The sequence below is a fragment of the Capricornis sumatraensis genome, chromosome 15, assembly GCF_032405125.1.
Source record: "Capricornis sumatraensis isolate serow.1 chromosome 15, serow.2, whole genome shotgun sequence".
Lineage (NCBI taxonomy): Eukaryota > Metazoa > Chordata > Mammalia > Artiodactyla > Bovidae > Capricornis > Capricornis sumatraensis.
In genome coordinates this window covers 25,220,269-25,245,693 of record NC_091083.1, presented here as the reverse complement: position 1 = coordinate 25,245,693, position 25,425 = coordinate 25,220,269, and the positions used below count along the sequence as shown (strand labels likewise).

Sequence of the window (25,425 nt, the reverse complement as noted above, 5' to 3'; positions counted from 1 at the left end):
CTGAAGGCCCCACCTCCTAATGTTATCATGTTGTGGGTGGGATAGGGGTTCAACATATGGGCTTTGGAGGCACATACTCAGTCCATAGCACCTTGTCTGCATTTCGAGAACAGCATATAAAGTGTTGTATGTATCCTTCACATCACCTTCTTCTCTTTCACTGCTAGTTGCTGTTAGTGCTCATTAGTGTCCGTCATTGCTAGGGCCAGATTTCAAATTAATTTCCCTCTGCCTTGTTGTCAGTGATCCACAGCCCAGATAAAGGTTTCTCCTTTCACGAGCCATTTGCCTTCTCTGGAAGTTTAAGACTATATGAAACTGTCAGGTAAATGCACCTGAGAGTCACAGGTCTCGAAAGCCATGTTGCTTTTCTGACAACAACATGAAGAAGGAGGTACTGGTGTCTCGGGCTTACTCTCAGTCTCTCCCGGCCCTGCTGCACCCCACTTCCCCGTGCCTCTTCCTCAGTCACAGGAACCCCCGCTGGGGACCCTCGTACCACTCTGGTCTCATGGTTCCTTGATTTTTCTCCTGTACTGGCTCACTTACTTTCCTCTCACCAAGAAACCCTGGAATGTAAATGCATGCTTAATATATCCTCCTGTTGCATTTCTGTATTAGGAATGATGGTAGCTTGTGATCTGAGAGATTATGTTAAGGTTGGAGTTTTTTTCCTGTTAGTAAGAAGACTCAGAGGTGATATAATTATATAAGAAAAACATCAATTTTGTTTCCAGGAACTCTTGTTCTGTTATCTTTTCAACTGTCACTGGTATTTTCTAAATTTAAAATTATGTGGTCTTATTTTACAGAAAGTTTACAGAGAGGATTTTGAGAAGGATATTAAAGGAAGGTCATCAATGGATTTAGACAAGACTCCAGAGTTTTTACATGTAAAGTACATCACCAGCCTTCTGAAGGAGGTATGATCGTACTATTTACTCTATAGTTCTGCAAGAGAAATAGCCCAGAAAATATGCGCTAATCAATTCTCTACTAATTCTCTTATTCAGTGTTTGAGTTATTTATCCATTACTCTTTCCTTCGCTTTGACCTTTACTAATAGAGTTTTATGTTTTCATTAAAAACAGGAAAGTGTTAATATTTCCATTTAATGTTGAAGGAAGAAATTACCCAGATTTCCTTGAAAAACTTGAAAAATACTTTGATTTTATGTTTGGCTTGTAGCTTAGAATCTCTATAAGTAGCTTTATAGCAGTTAGTTTTTTTAAAAAATATTTTCAGTGTGGATGAGGTTAGCTTGATTCTCTCAAATTTAGTTATTATAAACCACATATTAGAACCACGTTTTTCTGTAACTTCTCGGCAGCGTTCTCATGACATTTGATATCAGAAATGAGGTGATGTGTGAAGGTCTGGATAAATGGTACATTTATAAGTGGCTTGTGTTCTAAGTAGGGAAAAAATAATATATTTAGCATATACAGCATAAGAATTCATTTCCATTTTTCATTTTATACTTAGCAGCATTTCCCCCCCCAATCCCTAAACTTAGTGGTACATTTTGGCTCACAATGTTATTAAATTTGTTGAACATTAAGGCCCTCAAATCTAACAATTAAAAATATCATGTTCACAGTTTAAAAGTTTTGTTTTTCTTTCTGCTTTTTTTAAAAAAAATAGTTTCTAAGTAACTTGAAACTCTTTCAGTTCTTTGTTTAAATAGTTTCTCTTTAAGTTAAGCGAAAGCATCAGAGAACCCATTTCATCCTAAATTTTGAACTGAAGAAACTATCCCTGAAAGAAGTGTCTTAAACCAGTGGAACAGAGTACAATTACCTGCATAGATGTTAATCATTGTGAACTTCTTTAATAACGAAATACCAACTGGCTTTAGCATTTAACTACTCGTAGAAATTTAATATGATTCACTGTTGTAATGTATGCTGGGCTGAAGTAGGCATATCATGGAAGAGAATTCTTGCTACCCTATCTCTTCTCACTTCTAGTTCCTATAAAATTTTTTGAAGTTAAAGGCTGACCATGTGACAACTTCCTGCTATTATTGTCTTCTATTTAAATAATATGCACTATTTACATGAATTTTTTAAAAGAGAGTCTTTTTATTATTTATATAGAAATGAAAATGTGAGATCTATTTTGAGAATTGTAAACAACTTTAATATACATGCTATTGCCATTTTCTTTTATTTTTCTCTGTGAATGAATCTTATTTTAGGCTTATTGATTTAGAATGTTGCACCAGTATAAGAAAAAAGCCCAGAGACTATGATTAAAAATCTTTTAATTAAGTTACTGATACTGATATCTAATTTTAAAAAGAGACTCATGATTTAATGAAATTGTGACTTCGCTTTAAATGTGTAAACATTTAGCTTCAAATTGTCTTTGCATTCTTTATGGTTTTTGCATTTCTGTTGTGATATAATGTATCTTTTTATACTTAATTTGATTCCCTCAACTGTCCTTGATACTGGTATAGCAAGTATTTTTATTTTCATTTTGTCCATGTGAAAATCAAGGCTCAGTTACTTAAAGTCCTCTTGAAGGTCACAAGACCAACAAGTGAAAGAATCCAGGTCATTTAACTCCAGAGCTCTTTCCAAAATTACATGCAGGTCATTACAATGTCTTGTAGGCTATTAGTTAAGCAGAGGACCAGCTAATTTAATTAAACTGGACAAAGAGAAAATAACATCAAATGAACCCTAGAATTAACTAGAACGTGATTTCTTATCCTTAAAGGAAGTTTCATCTTTCATCTGACAAGTTAATCATAAAGGCAACTTAGCTGAATTAGATTAAGATAGACATTGTTTTCATAATTCAATTAGTAAGAAGACAGAAATTCATTAGCACAAACCAAAAAAACCATATTATATGTACAGATTAAAGACATTTGGATCTACTTAAAATATTATGTTAAAATGGCTGAAATTCAGACTATATATTATCAATCTGTAGGAAATTATTTGGTTTTACAAATCTTTGAATAAAATGGAAACAAAAAATTGGCTACATCAGTCCTTTTGATTTTGTAATTTTTCATTCCTTTCCAATTATGTTCTTTTAATGATTCATATTTTATAGACAGCTTTCAAAGAAATACTTCAAGTAGTAAGAAGATGCATTCTTAAGACCTTCCTTACCATTTAAAGGGAAGAGGGGTGGGATGGTTAGGGAGATGGATGGGGCGGGGAAAGGTTCAAAAGAGAGGGGATATATGTATACCTATGGCTGATTCATGTTGAGGTTTGACAGAAAACAGCAAAATTCTGTAAAGCAATTATCCTTCAATAAAAAAATCAATAAATTTTGAAAAAGGAAGATATCTTTTAAAAATATGGCTCCAATATGGTACCAAAACATGTGGGAAGACAGGATAAAAGAAAAAAGATTGATAGTATTGGCAACCACACAACCATAAAAAAGAAAATGAAGTATCTGTAGGAAATAAAGAGCAGGAATGCTCAGAAATCTGGTTCATTCCTTTCTAGAAATATTTTCTTTCTGTGGTCTGTGGAAACACATATAAAACAGTGTATAAATTAAAGAGTTTCCCAGCAAATTTCAAACAGTAACATTCTTGTTTCATAGAAAGAATATAAAAAGGATTTGGAAAATGAAATAAAAGGGAAAGGAATGGAGCTTAATTCCGAAGTACTTGATATTCAAAGAGCAAAACGAGCATCTGAAATGACTAGTGAGGTGAGTTCATTTATTTAACGATTGAGAATCTATGAATTTTCAGCTGATTTCCTTGTCTGTAAGTCTTGCTCAGAGATTATACAGTTGGCCTTTGGACAAAATGGACGTAAACTGTGCAGGTCCACTTATACATACTTTTCAATTGTAAATTCTGCAATCCTCCACGGTCCATGATTGGTTGAATCTGTGAATGCTAAGGAACCTCGGATGTGGAGGAACCTCTCATGTGGAGGGCTGACGATAGTAATAGGGGAATTAACCTTCTTGTTGTTTGAGTTCAGTTCGGTTCAGTTCAGTCGCTCAGTCATGTCTGACTCTTTGCGACTCCATGAATTGCATCACTCGAGGCCTCCCTGTCCGTCACCAACTCTTGGAGGTCACTTAAACTCATGTCCATCGAGTCGGTGATGCCATCCAGCCATCTCATCCTCTGTCATCCCCTTCTTCTCCTGCCCCCAATCCCTCCCAGCATCAGGGTCTTTACAAATGAGTCAACTCTTCGCATGAGGTGGCCAAAGTTAACTGTATATAAATGTTCCACAGCTTTTATGTGTAAGATGGTAAAAAGCAGTTATGTCCTAGTAATCTTTTTGCAGTCAATGCATTTTTTTAAAAAAACGATGCTCACCATCTCCTGTCTGTGTGGTATGAGAAAAATGAACATTTCCTTATTTTAGAAAAAATTCTATATACTTAGCCAAAATAATTGAATAAAATTTAACGCCATCTTTTAAACTAGTGAAAGGCAGATTAGGAAGGTGGTCTGGTAGTAAGTACAGTTTAAAAGTTCACATGCTCACTGGCTGTCCCAGTCCTCGGCTAGCTACTGAGTCCACTTGAACCTCTTTATAAAATGAAAGTGGCCGTTACTCACTTTACATGAAATTTTTAAGAATGAAGTGCCTCTGAAGTGCTGTAAGTCCTTTAATCCTTGTGTTATCTCATTACTTTGATAGCAAATAATGACACTGTCTTTGGGGAGAGTCTCACTGACTTTAACAGTGAAGAAATTTAAGACTTTATCCACATATGTCAATAAACCACGGTAACGATGATGATGATGATCACAATGGTGATGTTGATGTGATTGTATTAGTCGGGGTGCAAATAATAGAAACCCAAGCCAAACCTGATTAAGAAACTGTTTTGCTTTAAGAACAGAGAAATCTGAGGATCACATTCAGATTTGATGCTGAATTTGAATGCTGTCCCTTTTCCTTCATCTCTCTCTGCTGTTATCTTCACTCCTGCTTTGCTCTTGAGAGGCTGTTTCTATGTGATGGCACCTCTTCACAACAGTCATGTCCGACTCTTTGTGACCCCATGGACTATATAGTCTGCGGAATTCTTCAGGCCAGAATACTGGAGTGGGTTCAGTTCAGTTCAGTCGCTCAGTTGTGTCCGACTCTTTACAACTCCGTGAATTGCAGCACGCCAGGCCTCCCTGTCCATCACCAACTCCCAGAGTTCACTCAAACTCACGTCCATCGAGTCGGTGATGCCATCCAGCCATCTCATCCTCTGTTGTCCCCTTCTCCTCCTGCCCCCAATCCCTCCCAGCATCAGAGTCTTTTCCAATGAGTCAACTCTTCGCATGAGGTGGCCAAAGTACTGGGTTTCAGCTTTAGCATCATTCCTTCCAAAGAACACCCAGGACTGATCTCCTTTGAATGGACTGGTTGGATCTCCATGCAGTCCAAGGGACTCACAAGAGATTTCTCCAACACCACAGTTCAAAAGCATCAATTCTATGGCACTCAGCCTTCTTCACAGTCCAACTCTCACATCCATACATGACTACTGGAAAAACCATAGCCTTGACTAGACGGACCTTTGTTGCCAAAGTAATGTCTCTGCTTTTCAATATGCTATCTAGGTTGGTCATAACTTTCCTTCCAAGGAGTAAGCGTCTTTTAATTTCATGACTGCAGTCACCATCTGCAGTGATTTTGGAGCCCAAAAAAATAAAGTCTGACACTGTTTCCACTGTTTCCCCATCTATTTCCCATGAAGTGATGGGACCAGATGCCATGATCTTCGTTTTCTGAATGTTGAGCTTTAAGCCAACTTTTTCACTCTCCTCTTTCACTTTCATCAAGAGGCTTTTTAGTTCCTCTTCACTTTCTGCCATAAGGGTGGTGTCATCTGCATATCTGAGGTGATTGATATTTCTCCCGGCAATCTTGATTCCAGCTTGTGCTTCTTCCAGCCCAGCATTTTTCATTATGTACTCTGCATACAAGTTAAATAAGCAGGGTGACAATATACACCCTTGATGTACTCCTTTCCTGATTTGGAACCAGTCTGTTATTCCATGTCCAGTTCTAACTGTTGCTTCCTGACCTGCATATAGGTTTCTCAAGAGGCAGGTCAGGTGGTCTGGTATTCCATTCTCTTTCAGAATTTTCCACAGTTTATTGTGATCCACACAGTCAAAGGCTTTGGCATAGTCAATAAAGCAGAAATAGATGTTTTTCTGGAACTCTCTTGCTTTTTCCACGATCCAGCGGATGTTGGCCATTGGATCTCTGGTTCCTCTGCCTTTTCTAAAACCAGCTTGAACATCAGAAAGTTCACGGTTCACGTATTGCTGAAGCCTGGCTTGGAGAATTTTGAGCATTACTTTACTAGCATGTGAGATGAGTGCAATTGTGTGGTAGTTTGAGCATTCTTTGGCATTGCCTTTCTTTGGAATTGGAATGAAAACTGACCTTTTCCAGTCCTGTGGCCACTGCTGAGTTTTCCAAATTTGCTGGCATATTGAGTGCAGCACTTTCACAGCATCATCTTTCAGGATTTGAAAGAGCTCAACTGGAATTCCATCACCTCCACTAGCTTTGTTCATAGTGATACTTTCTAAGGCCCACTTGACTTCACATTCCAAGATGTCTGGTTCTAGATGAGTGATCACACCATCGTGATGATCCGGGTCGTGAAGATCCTTTTTGTACAGTTCTTCTGTGTATTCCTGCTACCTCTTCTTAATATCTTCTGCTTCTGTTAGGTCCATACCATTTCTGTCCTTCATCTTTGCATGAAATATTCCCTTGGTATCTCTAATTTTCTTGAGGAGATCTCTCGTCTTTCCCATTCTGTTGTTTTCCTCTATTTCTTTGCATTGATCACTGAGGAAGGCTTTCTTATCTCTTCTTGCTATTCTTTCAACTCTGCATTCAGATGCTTATATTTTTCCTTTTCTCCTTGCTTTTCACTTCTCTCATTTTAGTGGAATTAAAAATATATGTAGGAAAAGTGACACTCACCCCAGAACAACCCACCCAGAGTTGATGGATTGAGAGAGATTAGAGGTAATTCCTTAAGGGAAAATTGTGGAACTTTTTGCCAGAAGAGGCAGAAACAACATTATGCACCGTGATGTCTTTGACTGACATTGTCACCACACTTATCTATAGCAGTAATTTTCTCTAAATTTTTTTTTCTGTTATGGGTGATATATCTAGTGACATTCAGAGTTCAGTTTTTTAAATTACTTATTAATAATACTTGGGAAATGTTTTTTAAACTCTCAGTGGCAGAGTTCATCCAAAGAAAGTTGATGGCAAGACAGTGGCAGGAACACTAATAAACCAGGCCTTAGGATATGGATATAGGAGTAAAAAACTAGAAAAAAAGCTATCAATTACTGAAAACCCACTCTGTTCTGGGCAGTAGGCTACATGCAGTCTCAGTGATTCTCACAATGATCCTGCATAGAGGAACTATAATCCTCATTTTGCAGATGAGTAAACCAGAAATGTGAAGGAACAGTCCCAGTATCACACAAGTGGTCTCGAGGGCCCTAACCTCAAAGTCGGTCTTCTTTCTAAAACATCAACTCAGTTAAACTTGCCTTCTGATCCTTCTGGCCCTAAGACCGTTTTCAGTGAAGATTGTCACCTGGCAATTGCCTTATATAGCAAAAATCTTGAGAGTGTATAAATTCTTCTTCAGTGAGGATAGTGAATATAGTTCTAAGCAGCTCAGAAAATTTAGGTCTAGGTGATCATTCATAGTACAAAGTAAGCTCTGTTTTCTTCTTTAAAAAAAAAAAGAAAACATGTTCAGCCATTTTTGGTATCATTGAATTCAGATATGTCTTTGTCCCCTCAGTGTCTGAGTATTGGAAAATATTGCTTTTTTATAGAAAGAATACAAGAAAGACCTGGAATCAGAAATTAAAGGGAAGGGAATGCAAGTTGGCACTGACACCCTTGGAATTCAGCACGCCAAAAGAGCTTCCGAGATAGCGAGTGAGGTGAGTACTGAGAGTGAGTGATGTAGACCTTGCGGCTCCTATTCTGGAACTTGACAAATCATAATTACAAACTGACTAATCCATGGACTTTTTCAAAGCTTTCTGTGACTACTTTAACAGTTTGGAATGGAAACCATTCGCAATCATCATGCTTACTGGAAAAATTTACAGTTTCTGCTTTGCTCATTAACGTCAAGTATGTCAAAGAAAACTTGGAGAAGGGCATTTTAATAGAACACACAGACACAGACACGGATACACTTTTTTACTTTATCCCATAATACAAGTTTCATGTTAATTTTACTCTATGGTTAATATTTTCATACCATCTTTTTTGAGGATGGATCATGTGCTACTTGGCACATTTCATTTCCAGCTATGTGAGCAGAACTTGAAAATCACACATTGAGATTGTAACATGACAATGATGCTATTTTTGTTTGTTTGGTGGTGTGTTCTCAAAATATGCCCTGTGGACCTCAACAGTGTGTCTGAAATTGCTGTAGAATCAGCATTTTGTGTTGAAGTTCATTCATCTAAAACCATTTCTTCTTCATGTAATACATGAACGACAGGATATTGAAGTTTTGTCTTAGATGGTATGATGTGATAGATATAGAATAATAAAGTTGTAGGAGTCAGATCTTATATGTATTTTTCGAATGAAAGAACCCAGAATCAGTTCTACATCTCTTGAATTCCCCCAGAAATTTTGAAAATATAGAAGGGCCACTGGAGCAGAGAGTGTTTGGGAAGAGATGATTTAGAAGAAACCCATGTAAAGCGAAAGTTGGGGTGCAGGCTAAGGGGTACAGCTCCCGTACCTTAAGGCTGGCTGGGGATGAGGCTCCAGTAGCACTACTCTGAGAGCTACAAAGTGACATTTGCAGTTAGGCAGAGGTGGCTTAGGACTGACTCCCACCCAGGGAATCTGGAGGCTGAGAAGTAGCTGAATTACTACCAGGGGAGTTACTGCTGTGCTGAGATCTGCCTCCATCCCCAGGGTTAGATACTGGCCAGGGGAATGGAATGGTGATAACTTTGTTTCAGACACTAGAAATGGTGGGAGTGGGGTGGGAGGGTGCATGCTGAACAGAGATTCGAAAACCTTCTGCCTCTAATTCTACCCCTAATTCTGTCATCCTCCTGAGAGATAGCCATTGTTAGGATTTTCTGTAGAGCCTTGCAGATCTCTTTTTCTGTATATATAGATAACTATACATTTGTGCACAAGGAACTAGAAAAAACCTTAAATAAATACAGTGTACTTTGTGCTTGCTGTTCTCACTGAATATCATAGACCCTTTCCATGTTCAGTTCAGTTCAGTTCAGATCAGTCGCTCAGTCATGTCTGACTCTTTGCAACCCCATGGACTGCAGCATGCTAGGCCTCCCTGCCTATCACCAACTCCCAGAGTTTACTTAACTTTTGTGTGTTTAGTCGGTGATACCATCTAACCATCTCATCCTCTGTTGTCCCCTTATCCTCCTGCCTTCAGTCTTTCCCAGCATCAGGGTCTTTTCCAATGAGTCAGTTCTTTGCATCAGGTGGCCAAAGTATTGGAGTTTGAGCTTCAGCATCAGCCCTTGCAAAGAATATTCAGGACTGATTTCCTTTAGAATGGACTGGTTGGATCTCCTTGCAGTCCAAGGGACTCTCAAGAGTCTTCTCCAACACCACAGTTCAAAAGCATCGATTCTTCAGTGCTCAGTTTTCTTCATAGTCCAACTCTCATATCCATACATGACCACTGGAAGAACCATAGTTTTGACTAGACAGACCTTTGTTGGCAAAGTAGTGTCTCTGCTTTTTAATATACTGTCTAGGTTGGTCATAACTTTCCTTCCAAGAAGCAAGTATCTTCTAATTTCATGGCTGCCATCACCATCTGCAGTGATTTTGGAGCCCAGAAAAATAAAGTCTGTCACTGATTCCCCATCTATTTGCCATGACCAGATGCCATGACCTTAGTTTTCTGAAATGTTGAGTTTTAAGGCAACTTTTTCACTCTCCTCTTTCTCTTTCATCAAGAGGCTTTTTAGTTCTTCTTCACTTTCTGCCATAAAGGTGGTGTCATCTGCATATCTGAGGTTATTGATATTTCTCCTGGCAATCTTGATTCCAGCTTGTGCTTCATCCAGCCCGACATTTCTCCTGATGTACTCTGCATATAAGTTAAATAAGCAGGGTGACAATATACAGCCTTGATGTACTCCTTTCCCAATTTGGATCCAGCCTGTTGTTCCATGTCCAGTTTTAACTGTTGCTTCCTGACCTGCATACAGATTTCTCAGGAGGCAGGTCAGGTGGTCTGATATTGCCATCTCTTTCAGAATTTTCCACAGTTTGTTGTAATCCACATAGTCAAACGCTTTGGCATAGTCAATAAAGCAGAAATAGATGTTTTTCTGGAACTCTCTTGTTTTTTTGATGATCCAACAGATGTTGGCAATTTGATCTCTGGTTCCTCTGCCTTTTCTAAATCTAGCTTGAGTATCTGGAAGTTCACGGTTCATGTACTGTTGAAGCCTGGCTTGGAGAATTTTGAGCATTACTTTACTAGCGTGTGAGATGAGTGCAATTGTGCAGTAGTTTGAGCATTCTTTGGCATTGTCTCTCTTAGGGTTTAGAATGAAAACTGACCTTTTCCAGTCCTGTGGCCACTGCTGAGTTTCCCAAATTTGCTGGCATATTGAGTGCAGCACTTTCACAGCATCATCTTTTAGGATTTGAAATAGTTTGACTGGAATTCCATTACCTCCACTAGCTTTTTTCGTAGGGATACTTCCTAAGCCCCCCTTGACTTTGCATTCCCGGATGTCTGGCTCTAGGTGAGTGAGTACACTGTCGTGATTATCTGGGTTTTGAAGATCTTTTTGATATAGTTCTTCTGTGTGTTCTTGCCACCTCTTCTTAATATCTTCTGCTTCTTAACATCTTCTTTTCCGTGTCACTTCATATAATTCTACCTCACTGTTTTAGAAAAATTGCGTTCTGTAACATGGATATAAATATGCAACCATTTGCCTTAATGTCCTGTAGGGCTTCTCTGCTGGCTCAGAGGGTAAAGCATCTGCCTGTGATGCGGAAGACCCAGGTTTGATCACTGAGTTGGGAAGATCCCCTGGAGAAGGAAATGGCAACCCACTCCAGTATTCTTGCCTGGAGAATCCCATGGACAGAGGAGCCTGATGGGCTACAACCCATGGGGTCGCAAAGAGTCAGACACGATGGAGCGACTGCACTTTCACTTACACTTAGGCATTACCACATGTCAATGACACTTAAATGTATTATAAGAGGGACTCTACATAACCTGGACTTCCCTGGTGGCTCAGATGGTAAAGCATCTGTCTACAATGCAGGAGACCTGGGTTTGATCCCTGGGTCGGGAAGATCCCCTGGAGAAGGAAATAGCAATCCACTCCAGTACTATTGCCTGGAAAATCCCATGGACAGAGGAGCCTGGTAGGAGTGACATCACTTCTACCTAACCTACTGAAAATCCTCATTTTTTCCTTAGATCTGCTTCCTTCTTTCACCCCTTCCTTTGCAGGTGGTATCAGTGAAATCCCAGAAGTTACTTTGATTCCTATTGTCAGCAAGTTTTATTGACTCCACAACCATAATGATTTCCTAGATCCATCTACCTCTCCCCACTTTTGTCCAAGCCAGCATCTCTATCTCCTGGATCACTGCAGTAGCTTCCTAAACAAGATTCTGCTTCCAACATTAACCTCATTATCTACCCAGACGCCAGAACAATCCTGGAAGAGCCAAGTTTTCTGATTTCTCCCCCTGAAAACTCTCCAGTGGTTTCCAGTCATGTGCAGTATGGACACCATACTCCTTGCTCTAGTATGATGCCATACTCCCCGCCTGCTCATTCTCAACCCCTGTACCCTTCTTCCCTTGCTCATCATATTCTAGTCTTAAAGGCTCCAGGCTGGCTGCACCTCCACAAGTTTTACGGTCTCTGTACAGCTCTGTTTCTTCCTGAAAGTCCTTCCCCTTGTCTTTGCATGGCTGGCTCTTTCTTGTCCTTCTTTTCTTAGATTTATTAGTATTTCCTTATGGTTGCCTCCTTGGTCTTCTGAGTAACTGACTGTCTAGCAACTATCAAATCACTACTTATATTTTCTGTTATTTTTGTAATTATGAAGAGAGTGCAAAATCCAGTATTCGTTCAAGGTGACTTTCATTAAGAAATCTGACTCAGGCTCTTGGAACATAGATGTCATCATGTTTTTCTTTTAAGGTTTTCTAAGTTGTAAGATATTTTATTATGCATCAATATTAGCTGATGTGACTAGAGTCCATGTAGTCTATTTATGTGCTTTTGAATGCTTTTAGATTTGAAAATTCATATTGGAAACATTAAATGACATATTTCTACCATGGAATTTTGGTGGTAATCTATGATCAATACCTCAGTTTCTACATATATTGTCTTTCAAATGAAGTGTTTTGCTTTTGGGCCTTAGCTAAAAACAGAGCTTTTTACAGGCATAGTGATAATTTAATATTATTAGTAGGAAAGTTAAACATTTTTACTTGAATGTTTAACTTTATTATTATTTCACTTCAGTAAAGTGAAACTGAGACTATAAGTCAGTGGAAATAGGCAGATTTATGGGTAGATAGTAAATAGCATTTCTCTAGATTGAAATTTTTGTTTATGACTTCTCTAAATTTACAGCATCACAAATAAGCAAAGCAAAATTTACTTTATAGCATGAAATCACAAATCTTGGGTATGTCAGCATAATAGGAAATAATTGTTTTTGAAGAAATTTAATAGGCTATAGTCAGTTTCCTTTTAATATAATTTTCATTGAAGAATAACATACATACAGACAAATGTTCAGTTATAGGAATAAGAATAATCAGTAGCTTTAAAATGTGACAAGAGTATCTTAAGACAGTTGTGTCTGTGTAATCATGACATTTTATAGATAACAGATAATCCAGCTCAAAAAAGCAGATAATTTTTATTGTTCTTGTGACCCAACAGTAAGAGGAATTCTTGGGCATGGCTTAATCTAGGACTTACACAGTGTGATTCTGTTTTAGTTTCCAACTTTATCTTCTCAGGCAGGCTTTCTTCTCCCATGTGCAAGGAGGCACATGGCAGCTCCCGGAGCTGCAAACTTCTCCATTCATGTCCAGAAGGAAAGAAAAGTCTCTTGATACATTGTGTGGAAAGAGAAACGTTCCTTTTCTTAAATGTACCAATCATGAAGGGCCAGGGGTGGGGTGTAACAATTTTCTTCAGCCCAGTAGGGTCCTTGCACTGGGGCCAGTCTCAGCCAAGTTGGTGGCTTAGAATAGGAAGCAGCTAGTTGCCCAGTGGCAAATCAAGGCGGGAATGAAGGAAAAACAGGAGTGAGGTTCCAGGAAGCAGCCAGCAATTATTCACTACAGAATGAGATATGACAATTTTTTAAAATCAATACATATTTAATTAAATGTTTTCAAAGTATAACATTTTGTCTACTAGTCAATAGCAATGTAACACATGTATTATCAAGTTACATACATATTATCTTCCATAAGAGATATAATTATACTTTAATATAGTCTATTTACTATGGATTGGGGCTTTTGCCAGTAAAGACGAGAATATACCAATGGCCAATAAGCACACGAAAGGATGCTCAGCATCATTACCATCAGTGAAATGCAAAAGAAAGCCACAGTGATGTATTACTTCACACCCACTAAAAGGCTAGGATAAAAAAACACAGATTATAACAAGTGTTAGTGAAGTTGTAGAGAAATTGGAACCCTTCTTGTGTATTGCTGCTAGGACTGTAAGACGGAATACCCACTTTGGAAAACAGTTTAGCAGTTCCTCGAAAGGCTAAACAGTTACCATATGACCCAGCAATTTCATTTCTAGGTTATTTACTCAAGAGAAATGAAAACTTATGAGATGTGACATTTTTACACTCACATTTTATTGATATTCATCGAGTTATATATTAACCAATATTTTATCACTTTATTGAAATATAAAATATTTTCCTTCACCTCTCTCTGTTTTATTTCTTAACTCAGGTTAGTAGAAAAAAAGCTGCCTGAGTCCTTGTGGTCACTCCAAGTTGTGTTCTGCCACAAATTAAGTCTTTGTCGTTTCCTAGAAAAAAAGAAGTGAATTTAGGTCCAGTTTATTTCTAAAAGCAATGATCTTGACATCAAAAATGACATCAAGTTTTTCAACGCAGATTTTCGAATTATTGTAAGGCCCTAATTTCAGGTTTTATTTTCTGCAGAAAGATTATAAAAGAGATCTGGAGACTGAAATTAGAGGGAAAGGCATGCAGGTGAGCACAGACACTCTCGATATCCAGAGAGCCAAGAAAGCATCTGAAATGGCCAGCCAGGTAAGAAACTAATGGGATACAAAGTTTAAAACAAACATATCAAATTGGATGCTGAAGAAATATAAATGGTGTTTCCACATGTGTGACATTGAGATTCAAACATGTAAATATCTGCATTGCTATGGAAAGCCATGCAGAGCTCTGAAGATTGTTTTCTGTTCTTTTAGAAAGAATATAAGAAAGACTTAGAAAATGAAATTAAAGGGAAAGGAATGCAAGTGAGCATGGATATCCCGGATATGCTTCGAGCCAAGAGGGCATCTGAAATCTATAGCCAGGTTGGTAGAGAATGAAGATGCTCAGGATAATATATTCTAATATCTCAGCACCTTCTGCTCTGTGTGTCTCTATGATTTGTGTCTTTTTGAGGGCTTTCTATTCAAAGTCAATGCACTCTATTATAAAGTAACCACTGACCAAACTTGATTATCTCAATAATGAAAGGGACAACTGCTGTAGATTCAGCTCAACAAAACTTATTGAGCATCAGAGCATCCCTATTAGGTCCCTCTGTTTTGAGTCCAAGGACATTTTGACCTTTTTATTTCCATTTTTTCTATTCCATTGTGAACTTGGCTCTAATGCTTATCCTGCAAAAAATACAAAGAATTTTCTTTTATCTACTTCATCATGCATATTTTAATTTAAATAAACAACTTAGAATAAGTTAAACTGTACAAGGTATAAGGTGAAATTGAAGATTAACCAAAATTTAATGTAAGATCTAAGTTTTGTTGATAAAATTTAATTTGCCAAGTATATCTGTGACAGATCTGCCAGAAAACTGGATATAAGAGAAATAATGACCACACAAGAAAGTATATCATGGAAGAAAAAAGTTGTTGATAAAATCTGATTTGGGCAAAGTTATTCATTAGTGAATAATTTATTTGCTATAATATTTGTTATAAAAAGAATGAATCCCAATGGAAAAGTAGTATGCTGCTGCTGTTATATCACTTCAGTCGTGTCCGACTCTGTGCAACCCCATAGACGGCAGCCCACCAGGCTCCCCTGTCCCTGGGATTCTCCACGCAAGAACACTGGAGTGGGTTTCCATTTCCTTCTCCAGTGCATGAAAGTGAAATGTGAAAGTGAAGTCGCTCAGTCGTGTCTGACCCTCAGCGACCCCATGGATTGCAGCCTTCCAGGCTCCTCTGTCCATGGGATTTTCCAGGCAAGAGGACTGAAGTGGGGTGCCATTGCCTTCTCCAGGAGAAGTAATATCGGGGAATGAAAAAAAATTAGGTAATGAAGAAATTGGATTTGGCGAATGGGGTTTATGTTGAAATAATTTTTAACAAAATTTGACCAAGTTTGGCAAAATTCTGACTAACAAGCAAGGAATTGAAACATCCACTGGTTCAAAATTAGAGTGTCACAGAACTCAGGTTCAGGGGCTAGTCACACAAGGATTCAATATTGAGAGACAAGTGTGAGTAAAAGGAAAGATAGCTTTGCTGAGGAGGCCAGCAATCCTGGGGAGAAGGTGGACTCATGTCCCAAAGAACCAACTATCCCTTGCTATCAGGGGCAGGAGTTTTTGAAGGCGAATTTTAGGGGTGTATAGGCAAAGGGAGCTGGAGATGGACAGGGAAGCCTGGTGTGCTGCAGTCCACGGGGTTGCAAAGAGTCGGACATGACTGAGCAACTGAACTGAGGCAAAAGGAGGGGAGCTGTGAGCAGAGAAGAGTCAGTTCTGACAGTCGTCTTGAAATTGATCATGTGGTGGTCTAATCAGTGTCCTCTTGATTGTTTTAAGTGCAATTAATCTTCAGTTCCAAGACTGGTTTGTTCCCCTTTCCTTGAGTCCAGTTCTCAAAACTGTGGCAGCTTATGTCATGGCGATAGTCTATTTCATCATGTAGTTAACTTATTCCACCTGGTGGAGGTTTCAGCATTTACAAAGCAGCTCAAAGGATACGGCTGAAAATATTCTCTATAGCTCTTCAGGAAGAACTAAAGGTCCTTGACTTTGTTTAATGACTAAATTTTATTTGGTCTTGTTTGATTGCTTTCCTTTGTTTCCGTATTTCCAAATTCTCTGATGAAATTTATTCTCTGACTAAGGTGTTTCTATAGACAAGAAATAGGTGGAGGTATGGGGGAGTGGAGTCTCTCCTGGGAAGTCCCCATGGGGTCCTGCTCTATTTCAAGGGTATCGTGATGCCAGAATTAAGTATTTATCAAAGGAACTGCCTGCTTCTCAGCCTTCTTCAGTGACAGCAGATGGGATGGTCCTGAAGTGTGTTCGTCTGTCCTCAGTGTCTCATGGTGGCACACAAACTTGGAGAAGTTGACACTAGTTGGATCAGCTAAACTAAAAATCATAAATTCTTAAAACGGGAATATTGCCATTTGATTCAGTGGAGAAAACTCATTCATACATTCAGTAGATACTTCTTGAACACCCATTTACATGAAAAATTAGACCTGGATTTTTGCCTTTGGGGAACTACTAGGTAATCTAATTATCAAATAATCATGCAAATATAGTATGACAAATTATGATATGTCCTACCAGAAAGTAAAGATAACAAAAGTAAACCCTTCCCATAGGAAGTGATGCCTGAGTTGTTAGAATTCCTGCTTTAATTTAACAGTGTTGATTTTTTGAGTGTGATATGAGGGTACATCTGATTTTAAAGACCTTTAGTTATTTGAGATACAAGGGAATGTTTAAAAGGGTTTAATGATGCTGTGGTGCATTTCAATGTGAACAATATTCTCCTTCCTTAACAAGCAGCAGTATGCCATGCAGTTACCTTCACTGACTTTGGAACCAGAGTGGCTGGGTTTAAATCCTGGTTCTGACACTTAGCTAGTGCCTCAGTTTCCCCAAGAGTAGATAATAATACCTGCTTGTGGGGTTGCCTTTCTCTGATCCTCTAGGAGGTATCTATCATTCAGCGGGTAGCCATTCTGGACTCCAAACTTGTTGTCTTGCCTTCCCTGTCATGCTGTCCAAAGGCTGGGGCTGGAAGCTGCTTCTGTGACTTGCTAGGGCCTTCGTTAGCACCGCTTCCTTTTTACTGCACTGCTGGAGTTGTTTTCCTGTTTCTCCACTGCTGGAAAGCCTTCCTTGCCCTGCCCTCAGGTCTTGGGCAGCGCCAAGCCTCCTAGGAGCTCTAGGATTGTATTTCACAAAGGAAAAAGCTGGAGGCTTAGGTGTGGGGTCAAGAGCTACAAAGAGTGCCCCCTTGCAGACCAGAGGCCTGTCCCTCCGCTTTGGCCTCTGGACGCTCTGTTCCTCATCCCAACCCTAGGACCCCACAACACTGCCTGCCCTCGGCCCACCATGACATCCTCGCACCCTTGCCTCTCCTTGTTATTGACAACCTTCCCCAAGTTTTGGAACCCAAAACCGCTGAGACCCTGTACCCCACCACCCCTCGCCTCTGGTGTGAGCTGAAGCTGGAATACCAGACCATCTGACCTGCCTCCGGAGAAATCTGTATGCAGGTCAAGAAGCAACAGTTAGAACTGGACATGGAACAACAGGCTGGTTCCAAATTGGGAAAGGAGTATGTCACAGCTGTATATTGTCACACTGCTTACTTAACTTCTATGCAGAGTACATCAGGAGAAATGTTGGGCTGGATGAAGCACAAGCTGGAATCAAGTTTGCTGGGAGAAATATCAATAACCTCAAATATGCAGATGACACCACCCTTATGGCAGAAAGTGAAGAAGAACTAAAGAGCCTCTTGATGAAAATGAACGAGGAGAGTGAAAAAGTTGCCTTAAAACTCAACATTCAGAAAACTAAGATCATGGCATCTGGTCCCATCATTTCATGGCAAATAGATGGGGAAACAGTGGAAACAGTGCCAGACTTTATTTTGGGACTCCAAAATCACTGCAGATGGTGACTGCAGCCATGAAGTTAAAAGATGCTTCCTCCTTGGAAGGAAAGTTATAACCAACCTAGACAGCATATTGAAAAACAGAGACATTACTTTGCCAACAAAGGTCCGTCTAGTCAAGGCTATGGTTCTTCCAGTGGTCATGTATGGATGTGAGAGTTGGACTGTGAAGAAAGCTGAGCACTGAAGAATTGATGCTTTTGAACTGTGGTGTTGGAGAAGACTCTTGAGAGTCCCTTGGACTGCAAGGAGATCAAACCAGTCCATCCTAAAGGAAATCAGTCCTGAATATTCATTGTAAGGACTGATGCTGAAACTGAAACTCCAGTGCTTTGGCCACCTGATATGAAGAGTTCACTCATTTGAAAACACCCTGATGCTGGGAAAGATTGAAAGTGGGAGGAGAAGGGGACAACAGAGAATGAGATGATTGGATGGCATCACCAACTGAATAGATATGAGTTTGAGTGAACTCTGGGAGTTGGTGATAGATGGAGGCCTGGAGTGCTACAGTCCATGGGGTTGCAAAGAGTCAGACACGACTGAGCGACTGAACTGAACTGAACTACTATGTAAATGCTGGCACTAGTAGAAGGCATTGCCTAGGATATATCTGAGCTCATAATAGTACATTTAGTAGCAAAAGGAAAATTGAGATTTTTATCTCTAGTATAAAATACTAGTACCTTTTCCTTAGTCAAATGTACCTTTATCTGAAGTAGGAAGCAAAGTATAAATCTAGAAGCATGAAGACAAGTAAGCGAAGAGAGTCAGGTTACTGGTAGGAGTTGTAAGGGCTATTTTGAACAGGAACTGGAACTGCTCATAAGAGAGTAGGTTCTAGGCTTAGGACTTCCATAGAGGTCAGGCCGTCCCAGGGTGTTTGAATAGTCTTGAGTGGGAACCATTGCCTGAGAGAAGGTGAATGTGTTTTCCTAGACTGTTTGCTTACTCTGTTTGCGTATGCTGTTTATTTTTACTGTTGCATAAATACATCATAGAGTTGGATAAGACTGAGCAACTGAGCTCACACACACAAACACATCAACAACTGATTTGAATCCTAAGGTATAATGTAGAGCATGTGGGCTTCCCTGGTGGCTCAACTGGTAAAGAATCCACCTGCAATGCAGGAGACCTGGGTTCGATCCCCAGGTTGGGAAGATGCCCCGGAGAAGGGAAAGGCGACCCACTCCAGTATTCTGGCCTGGAGAATTCTATGGACTGTGTAGTTGCAAAGAGTCAGACACAACTGAGGGACTTTCACTTTCAGATATAGCAGAGTTGGAAAAAGTAGTACCATTTTCTCTTTGTCTCTGTCTCTCCTGAATATGGCACACAGAGTTTCAGATTCACATTCACTTTATATTTTTAGAAAAAGTATAAAGATGAGGCAGAGAAGATGCTTTCTAGCTACTCTACTGTGGCAGATACTCCTGAAATTCAGAGAATTAAGACAACTCAACAAAACATTAGTGCGGTGAGTAGCCATTGTCTCTTTCCAGTTGTCACCTTGAAATGATGTTTTGAAAGGGGGCCTTTGTTCCTCAGTCTGCTTTTTTTGCTGCCTTGCCTGAATTTTCTGTCAAATGCATATCTTTCCTTCTTTAAAATCATAAGAACACCAAATGTTCTTAAACTTATAATTTATCATGATTATTTTAGAATTACAGATTCATATTTCCTTTTTAGGTACAAGCAACAGCTACTTTTAACTGAATTTTAAAATTTCACTCAGGAAAGAGATCTTAATTTTACACACATATTTTACTTTGAAGATAAAAATAGTCATATGAAGTGATTGCCTTCCTGGTCATTGATTAATTGCATTGATAATATATCTAGGGATTTACTAGTTTGTAACCAATTCCTAAGGGCTTCCCTGGTGGCTCAGTGGTAAAGAACCAGCCTGCCGATTCAGGAGATGTGAGTTCAATCCATGGGTCAGGAAAACCCCATGAAGAAGGAAATGGCAACCCACTCCAGTGTTTTTGCCTAGGAAATCCCATGGACAGAGGAAACTGGTAGGCTACAGTCTATGGGGTTGCAAAAGAGTTAGAAACCACTTAGTGACTAAACAACAACAATTACTTCCTAAACTTTCATATTTTTGTTTTGAGGAATAGGAATTTTATTAGCATCATTGATTAAGATAGTGGGCTTATATATAATGGGTATATGAACTTGAATTCTAAAATAAAAATTGATGGTACAGCCAATATTTTAACATAGAATTAATTTAGTGGTTAAGCAAATGTTATTAAAAATATAAATTCTATTATTTTTGAAAATTTCTGGAATGTTTTCTACTTTCTAATAAGTGGGAAACCTCTTAACTCTGCAGGTATGCTGTTCAGGTACCTCTAGGGTCTTCCCAGGCAGGCTGTGCCAAGAGACGTAGAAATCTTGCTGGAAGAGAGGCTGAGGGAGAAGAGTTGTGTGGCCCTTACCGCCTGTGATTCCAGATTTCTAGCTTTTGCAGGGGAACATCTCATATGTCCTGCCCTCCTGACCCCCACTGGGACCTACTGGTTAACAAATATCAGGAGAGTGAACCCAAAGGTGGGGTCTGTGACAACCTAGAGGGATAGTGTAGGGAGGGAAGCAGGAGGGGGGTTCAAGAGGGAGGGGTCACATGTATGCCTATGGCCAGCTCATGTTGATGTGTGGCAGAAACCATCACAATACAGTAAAGAAATTATCCTCCAATTTAAAAAATAATTAAAGAAGAGAGGGAGTAGTTCTGGCCTCGAATGACTTCCTTATAATTAGTCTGTTTTTCTGTAGGACACTTTGTTTTTTCTTTTGCTTTGTGGTCAAAAGGAGTAGGTGTTGGTAGGGATGGAGAGACGTGGGAAGGTTTAAGGAATAAGTGGAAGATAAGGAAAACAGGCTGACTTAGTGTTGATGCTGATGGTAAAACTAATATTTTCTTTGAAGAGAACAAGACTGTCTTTGCTTTCACTTGAAAAAGAGCAGTTGCTTGAAACTTCATGCTATTTTTGAATTAAATGGTAACTGCTTAGTGAGCTTTTGTAATATGTCCTTTAATTTTTCTCAGCTGCACATGTGACATATATTTGTATTTGAAGAAGAAAACTTATATTCTTAGAGCAAGTAATCTGTAGCCATGTAAGGTTCCAGGCATACCCTAGAACAGGTAGTAGAGGTTTGCTTGTAAGACTGTGGAATACAAAACCAAAGTTCTGCATTTATTCCCATGATGGATTATTTAATTGATCAATGTAACATTGGTTCTCATAAATAGAAGCTGTATCCACGTTACTTTAAAACCTGAGAAATTTTCCTTTACAAGAATCGAATCTAGGACTTGAATTCTAATAAGCTTGGTTATTCTTTTCCTTCTCTTATAATAAAGGTATTTTATAAGAAAGAAGTAGGAGCTGGCACAGCAGTAAAAGATACTCCTGAGATTGAACGAGTGAAGAAAAATCAGCAGAACATTAGTTCAGTAAGTTCTCTATGGCATTAATTATCCTTTGCAAAAGCAAACACAAGCTAGATAAATGTTTTTAGTTCTTTACAAAACTAGCTGCCTTTTTCTTTTTTTTCTTCACTTTGTTGAAACACTGTTTCATCAAATATCAAAGACCTAACTTTCAGAAGAAAACTGTAGCATTCTTCCCCTTGAACCTAAAGCAGTATTTCATCTTGATATATATGTATCATAGTGCATAAGAGATAGATCACTTTAATAGTACAGTAATGAAATCTAGGATTAGTTTTCATCCTTCTGAACATAATTTTAGCTGTATTACATTTTTCAGAGAAAGGATACTTTTCAATACCTCCCCTCAACTTGGACGGAAGAAATTTTATCCTGATAGAATGATTAAAGGCACTAGAACATTTATTTGGTGGCTCAAGAGAAGGTTTCAAAGGCCCCATTTACCTTCTACTTCTTTGAGCTTCCAGCAAAGAAAAGCACACACCTTCATTATCATTTGTAAAATAAATTACCCACCCCCCTCCCCAGTGTCCTTTGAACTTGGGGGGAGGGTAGAGGAGGTGTTTAATGTTATGGATTAAAAACTTCTTCACTCAGTGCTTGACATTTAGAATGGACCATTGCTACCCTTACCAATAGGTGTATTTGGTAATAGTTATACAGTCATCCCTCGGCGTCCACAGGGAGTGGTTGCAGGACTCCCCCCCACCCCGGCCCCGCCACCCACACGCACACCCACCCCCGCCCCCCCCCCCCCCACACACACAGAGTCATTCACACACACTCACGCCAACATCTGCAGATGCCCACGTCCCTCACTGTTGGGCCTCCACATCCTTAGGTTCCACATCGAGGATGTGAGGAGCTTGCTCTTTAGTTTCTTGTGGAGGGTTCTTTCCTTACATCTTCCCTGACGTTTCTCTTCACCTTCACCCTTGGAGACAGAGTTTCTTTAAGTCAGCCAAGTCGAGCTGCCTGGATTAAACGCCTTTGTCAGGAACTCCGATGGTTACCTGGCATCCTAGAGTATGTGTGCACTGGCATTTGTGGAGACAGAGTAGGGAAGGTAAGGGAGCGCTGTAGTCAACAGGCTTACAGGAAACGAACTTGCAGAAAACCTGCAGAATGCGAGTGCACTAAAGCCCTGTGCGGTGAAGGAATCTGGTTTCCTGAAGAAAGCATAGGGAACAGGACCTGGTGGCGAGAGTGCCGATCCACCGTGGCAGGAGTCTGTGTCAGGCAACGCTCCAGTCTGGCAGAGAAATTAGTTCAGCTGAGACATGTAAAGTGGTTGTTTCCTTCACTTACAAATGATGACATTTGAAATGTACCCATCCACGTACTGGGGTATAATGTTATAAACGTTCCATACTGCACAATTCTATTGCCTACAGCGAAATGACTGTGCCATTTTGATTAGTTTGGAGTTGTATGGAAAACAAAAATGTTTATCTTTAATCGTGTTTAGCGTCTCACCCTAGGAAAGTCACACAGTCTATCATTTCTTCTCCCGACGTCCCCTGCCTCCTCTAGCAAACAATAAACACATAGTTCTGTATCTCTATGAGCCTGGGCTATAAACTCCTGCTTAGTATTCAAATGGAAAGTTGCCCTTTCAAGATTAGCAAGATCTGTCAAACCAAGGTAGGATTCTCTAACATTTAAAGATCTCGACATTTTCCACCTCCAGAGTACAAGCCTTTTGAGTATTACTTTTCTCTCTTAAGAATATTTTGGAATCCTACTTGGAGACAGTCTGTCTCAGTGTACTCTTAATTTAACTGTTTTGGATCTGGCCTAATATTGGTGGTGTTACTCATATCACATATGAAATGTACAGATGCTAAAACATAGATGATAGTGAAGATATTTAGGTATTGAGGACTTCCCTGGTGACTCAGATGGTAAAAGCGTCTGCCTAGAGTGCAGGAGACCCGGGTTTGATCCCTGGGTCAGGAAGATTTCCTGGAGAAGGAAATGGCAACCCACTCCAGTACTCTTGCTTAGAAAACCCCGTGGACGTAGGATCCTGGTGGGCTACACTCCATGGGGTCGCAAAGAGTCGGACACAACTGAGCAAATTCACTTTCACTTTCTTCATGACTCTCAGCCTTAGTCATTACCAAGTGATTTCTAAAACGTCTTTTGTATAGATCTAAGTCTTTGCTAAATTTCAACATATGGCACTTAAGTCTAGCTGATGTGTCCATATTTATATGTATATATATGTCCTTTATCTCAGTTCCAATCTTCTGTGCATTTTAGACATATTAAAATACCATGAGATATGATAGCATCACTAATCATTTTATAAATTTAAAGGGCTTGTCCTGCGCATACCTGTGTGCTGGTGTTATCATTTATCTGGTTGTTCTTCCTCTAAGTAGACTTGACTGAGGAGCTTTTGACTGTTGTGAATGCCAGGATATAGGCCGGCTTTACATAACATGATTGTGTGGTAGAAGACACTTCTTGACTTTCTGGTACTGGACTTTCTATAGTGATCAGCACTCAATGGCCTCTGCTTGTACATATTTCCTCCCACTTTCCTCTTTCTCGTCTTTTATTTTTTTTCTTATTTTAGATTATTTGTGTACTCTCAGTCAGGTAAGCAGTGTTTTCAAGACTTAGTAGCTAACTCAGTTTGACTCGTGCCTTTAAAGACATGGTGAGTACACAAATAATAAATAGAAATTGCTTTTATTATAGAAAAATAATGAATCATTAAGATAATTTCCAAAATTTTCGGTGCATCTGTCTGATGATAAAATTTATTTTTATAAGCAGTATATGCTTATGTTAGTTAAAAAACCTCCAGTGATGGATAGGTGGTCTCCTGCACTCTAGGCAGACGCTTTTACCATCTGAGTCACCAGGGAAGTCCTCAATACCTAAATATCTTCACTATCATCTATGTTTTAGCATCTGTACATTTCATATGTGATATGAGTAACACCACCAATATTAGGCCAGATCCAAAACAGTTAAATTAAGAGTACACTGAGACAGACTGTCTCCAAGTAGGATTCCAAAATATTCTTAAGAGAGAAAAGTAATACTCAAAAGGCTTGTACTCTCAGATAAAGGAATCCTGAGAGCACCAGATGAAATAAAAATGTGTGTTGTCGTTGAAGGAAAATTAATATTGGAATTAAAAATAGGCCATGTAATAGTTAAAAATGAAGAATTCCTAACTATTTTTTAAAACATGTTGAATAAGACTCACTTTTTTTAAAAAAAATAAATCATGCAGGTAAAATACAAAGAAGAGGTGAAACAAGCAACAGCCATTTCAGATCCACCAGAACTCAAGAGAGTTAAAGAAAACCAGAAGAACATCAGCAATGTGTGATCTCGTTTCTTTAAGTATTGTTTTCTGTGGGCATGACACTTGCACACTGGAATGAATTGGAATGAATACCAGTAGGAAGGCCAGTTCCTGAAAGATGGAGATGAGATTTCACACATCTTTGTGTTGGGCTAGCATTACACCAAGCATGTGCGTTTGCTTATTAAAGAACATGGTGTTGAATGCCTACTCTGTTCTTGTTCTTGGGGGCCTTCAAAGATGAGTGAGATACACCTTAAGGTTAGAAGCTGTGTGTATTCTCAAGGTCTCTCGGAGAAACAGTTGTGGGGATAAAGATTGTGCATTAAGTGCTCTAAAATAATTAATATCTGTGAGTGCTTACTACCTTTTGGGGGTTCTTTACATGCAATATCTCATTTAATGTTAAATAATAACTCTTATTTTCAAA

At 39.2% G+C, this 25,425-nt stretch overlaps 1 protein-coding gene across 3 annotated transcripts in view; it reads left to right on the top strand.

Annotated features, from left to right (window-relative positions):
• The window catches only part of NEBL (nebulette), a 385,069-nt gene that overhangs the window by 322,758 nt on the left and 36,886 nt on the right, over positions 1–25,425 (top strand). The window contains exons 12-19 of one of the 3 annotated variants that reach the window (XM_068987356.1): positions 813–923; positions 3,580–3,690; positions 7,835–7,945; positions 14,222–14,332; positions 14,500–14,610; positions 19,574–19,678; positions 21,578–21,670; positions 24,921–25,013. The exons of the other annotated variants lie outside the window; for them this stretch is intronic. Coding sequence (XP_068843457.1) covers positions 813–923; positions 3,580–3,690; positions 7,835–7,945; positions 14,222–14,332; positions 14,500–14,610; positions 19,574–19,678; positions 21,578–21,670; positions 24,921–25,013 — 846 coding nt within the window. The remainder of the gene's footprint in view (positions 1–812; positions 924–3,579; positions 3,691–7,834; positions 7,946–14,221; positions 14,333–14,499; positions 14,611–19,573; positions 19,679–21,577; positions 21,671–24,920; positions 25,014–25,425) is intronic. 3 annotated transcript variants of the gene reach the window in all.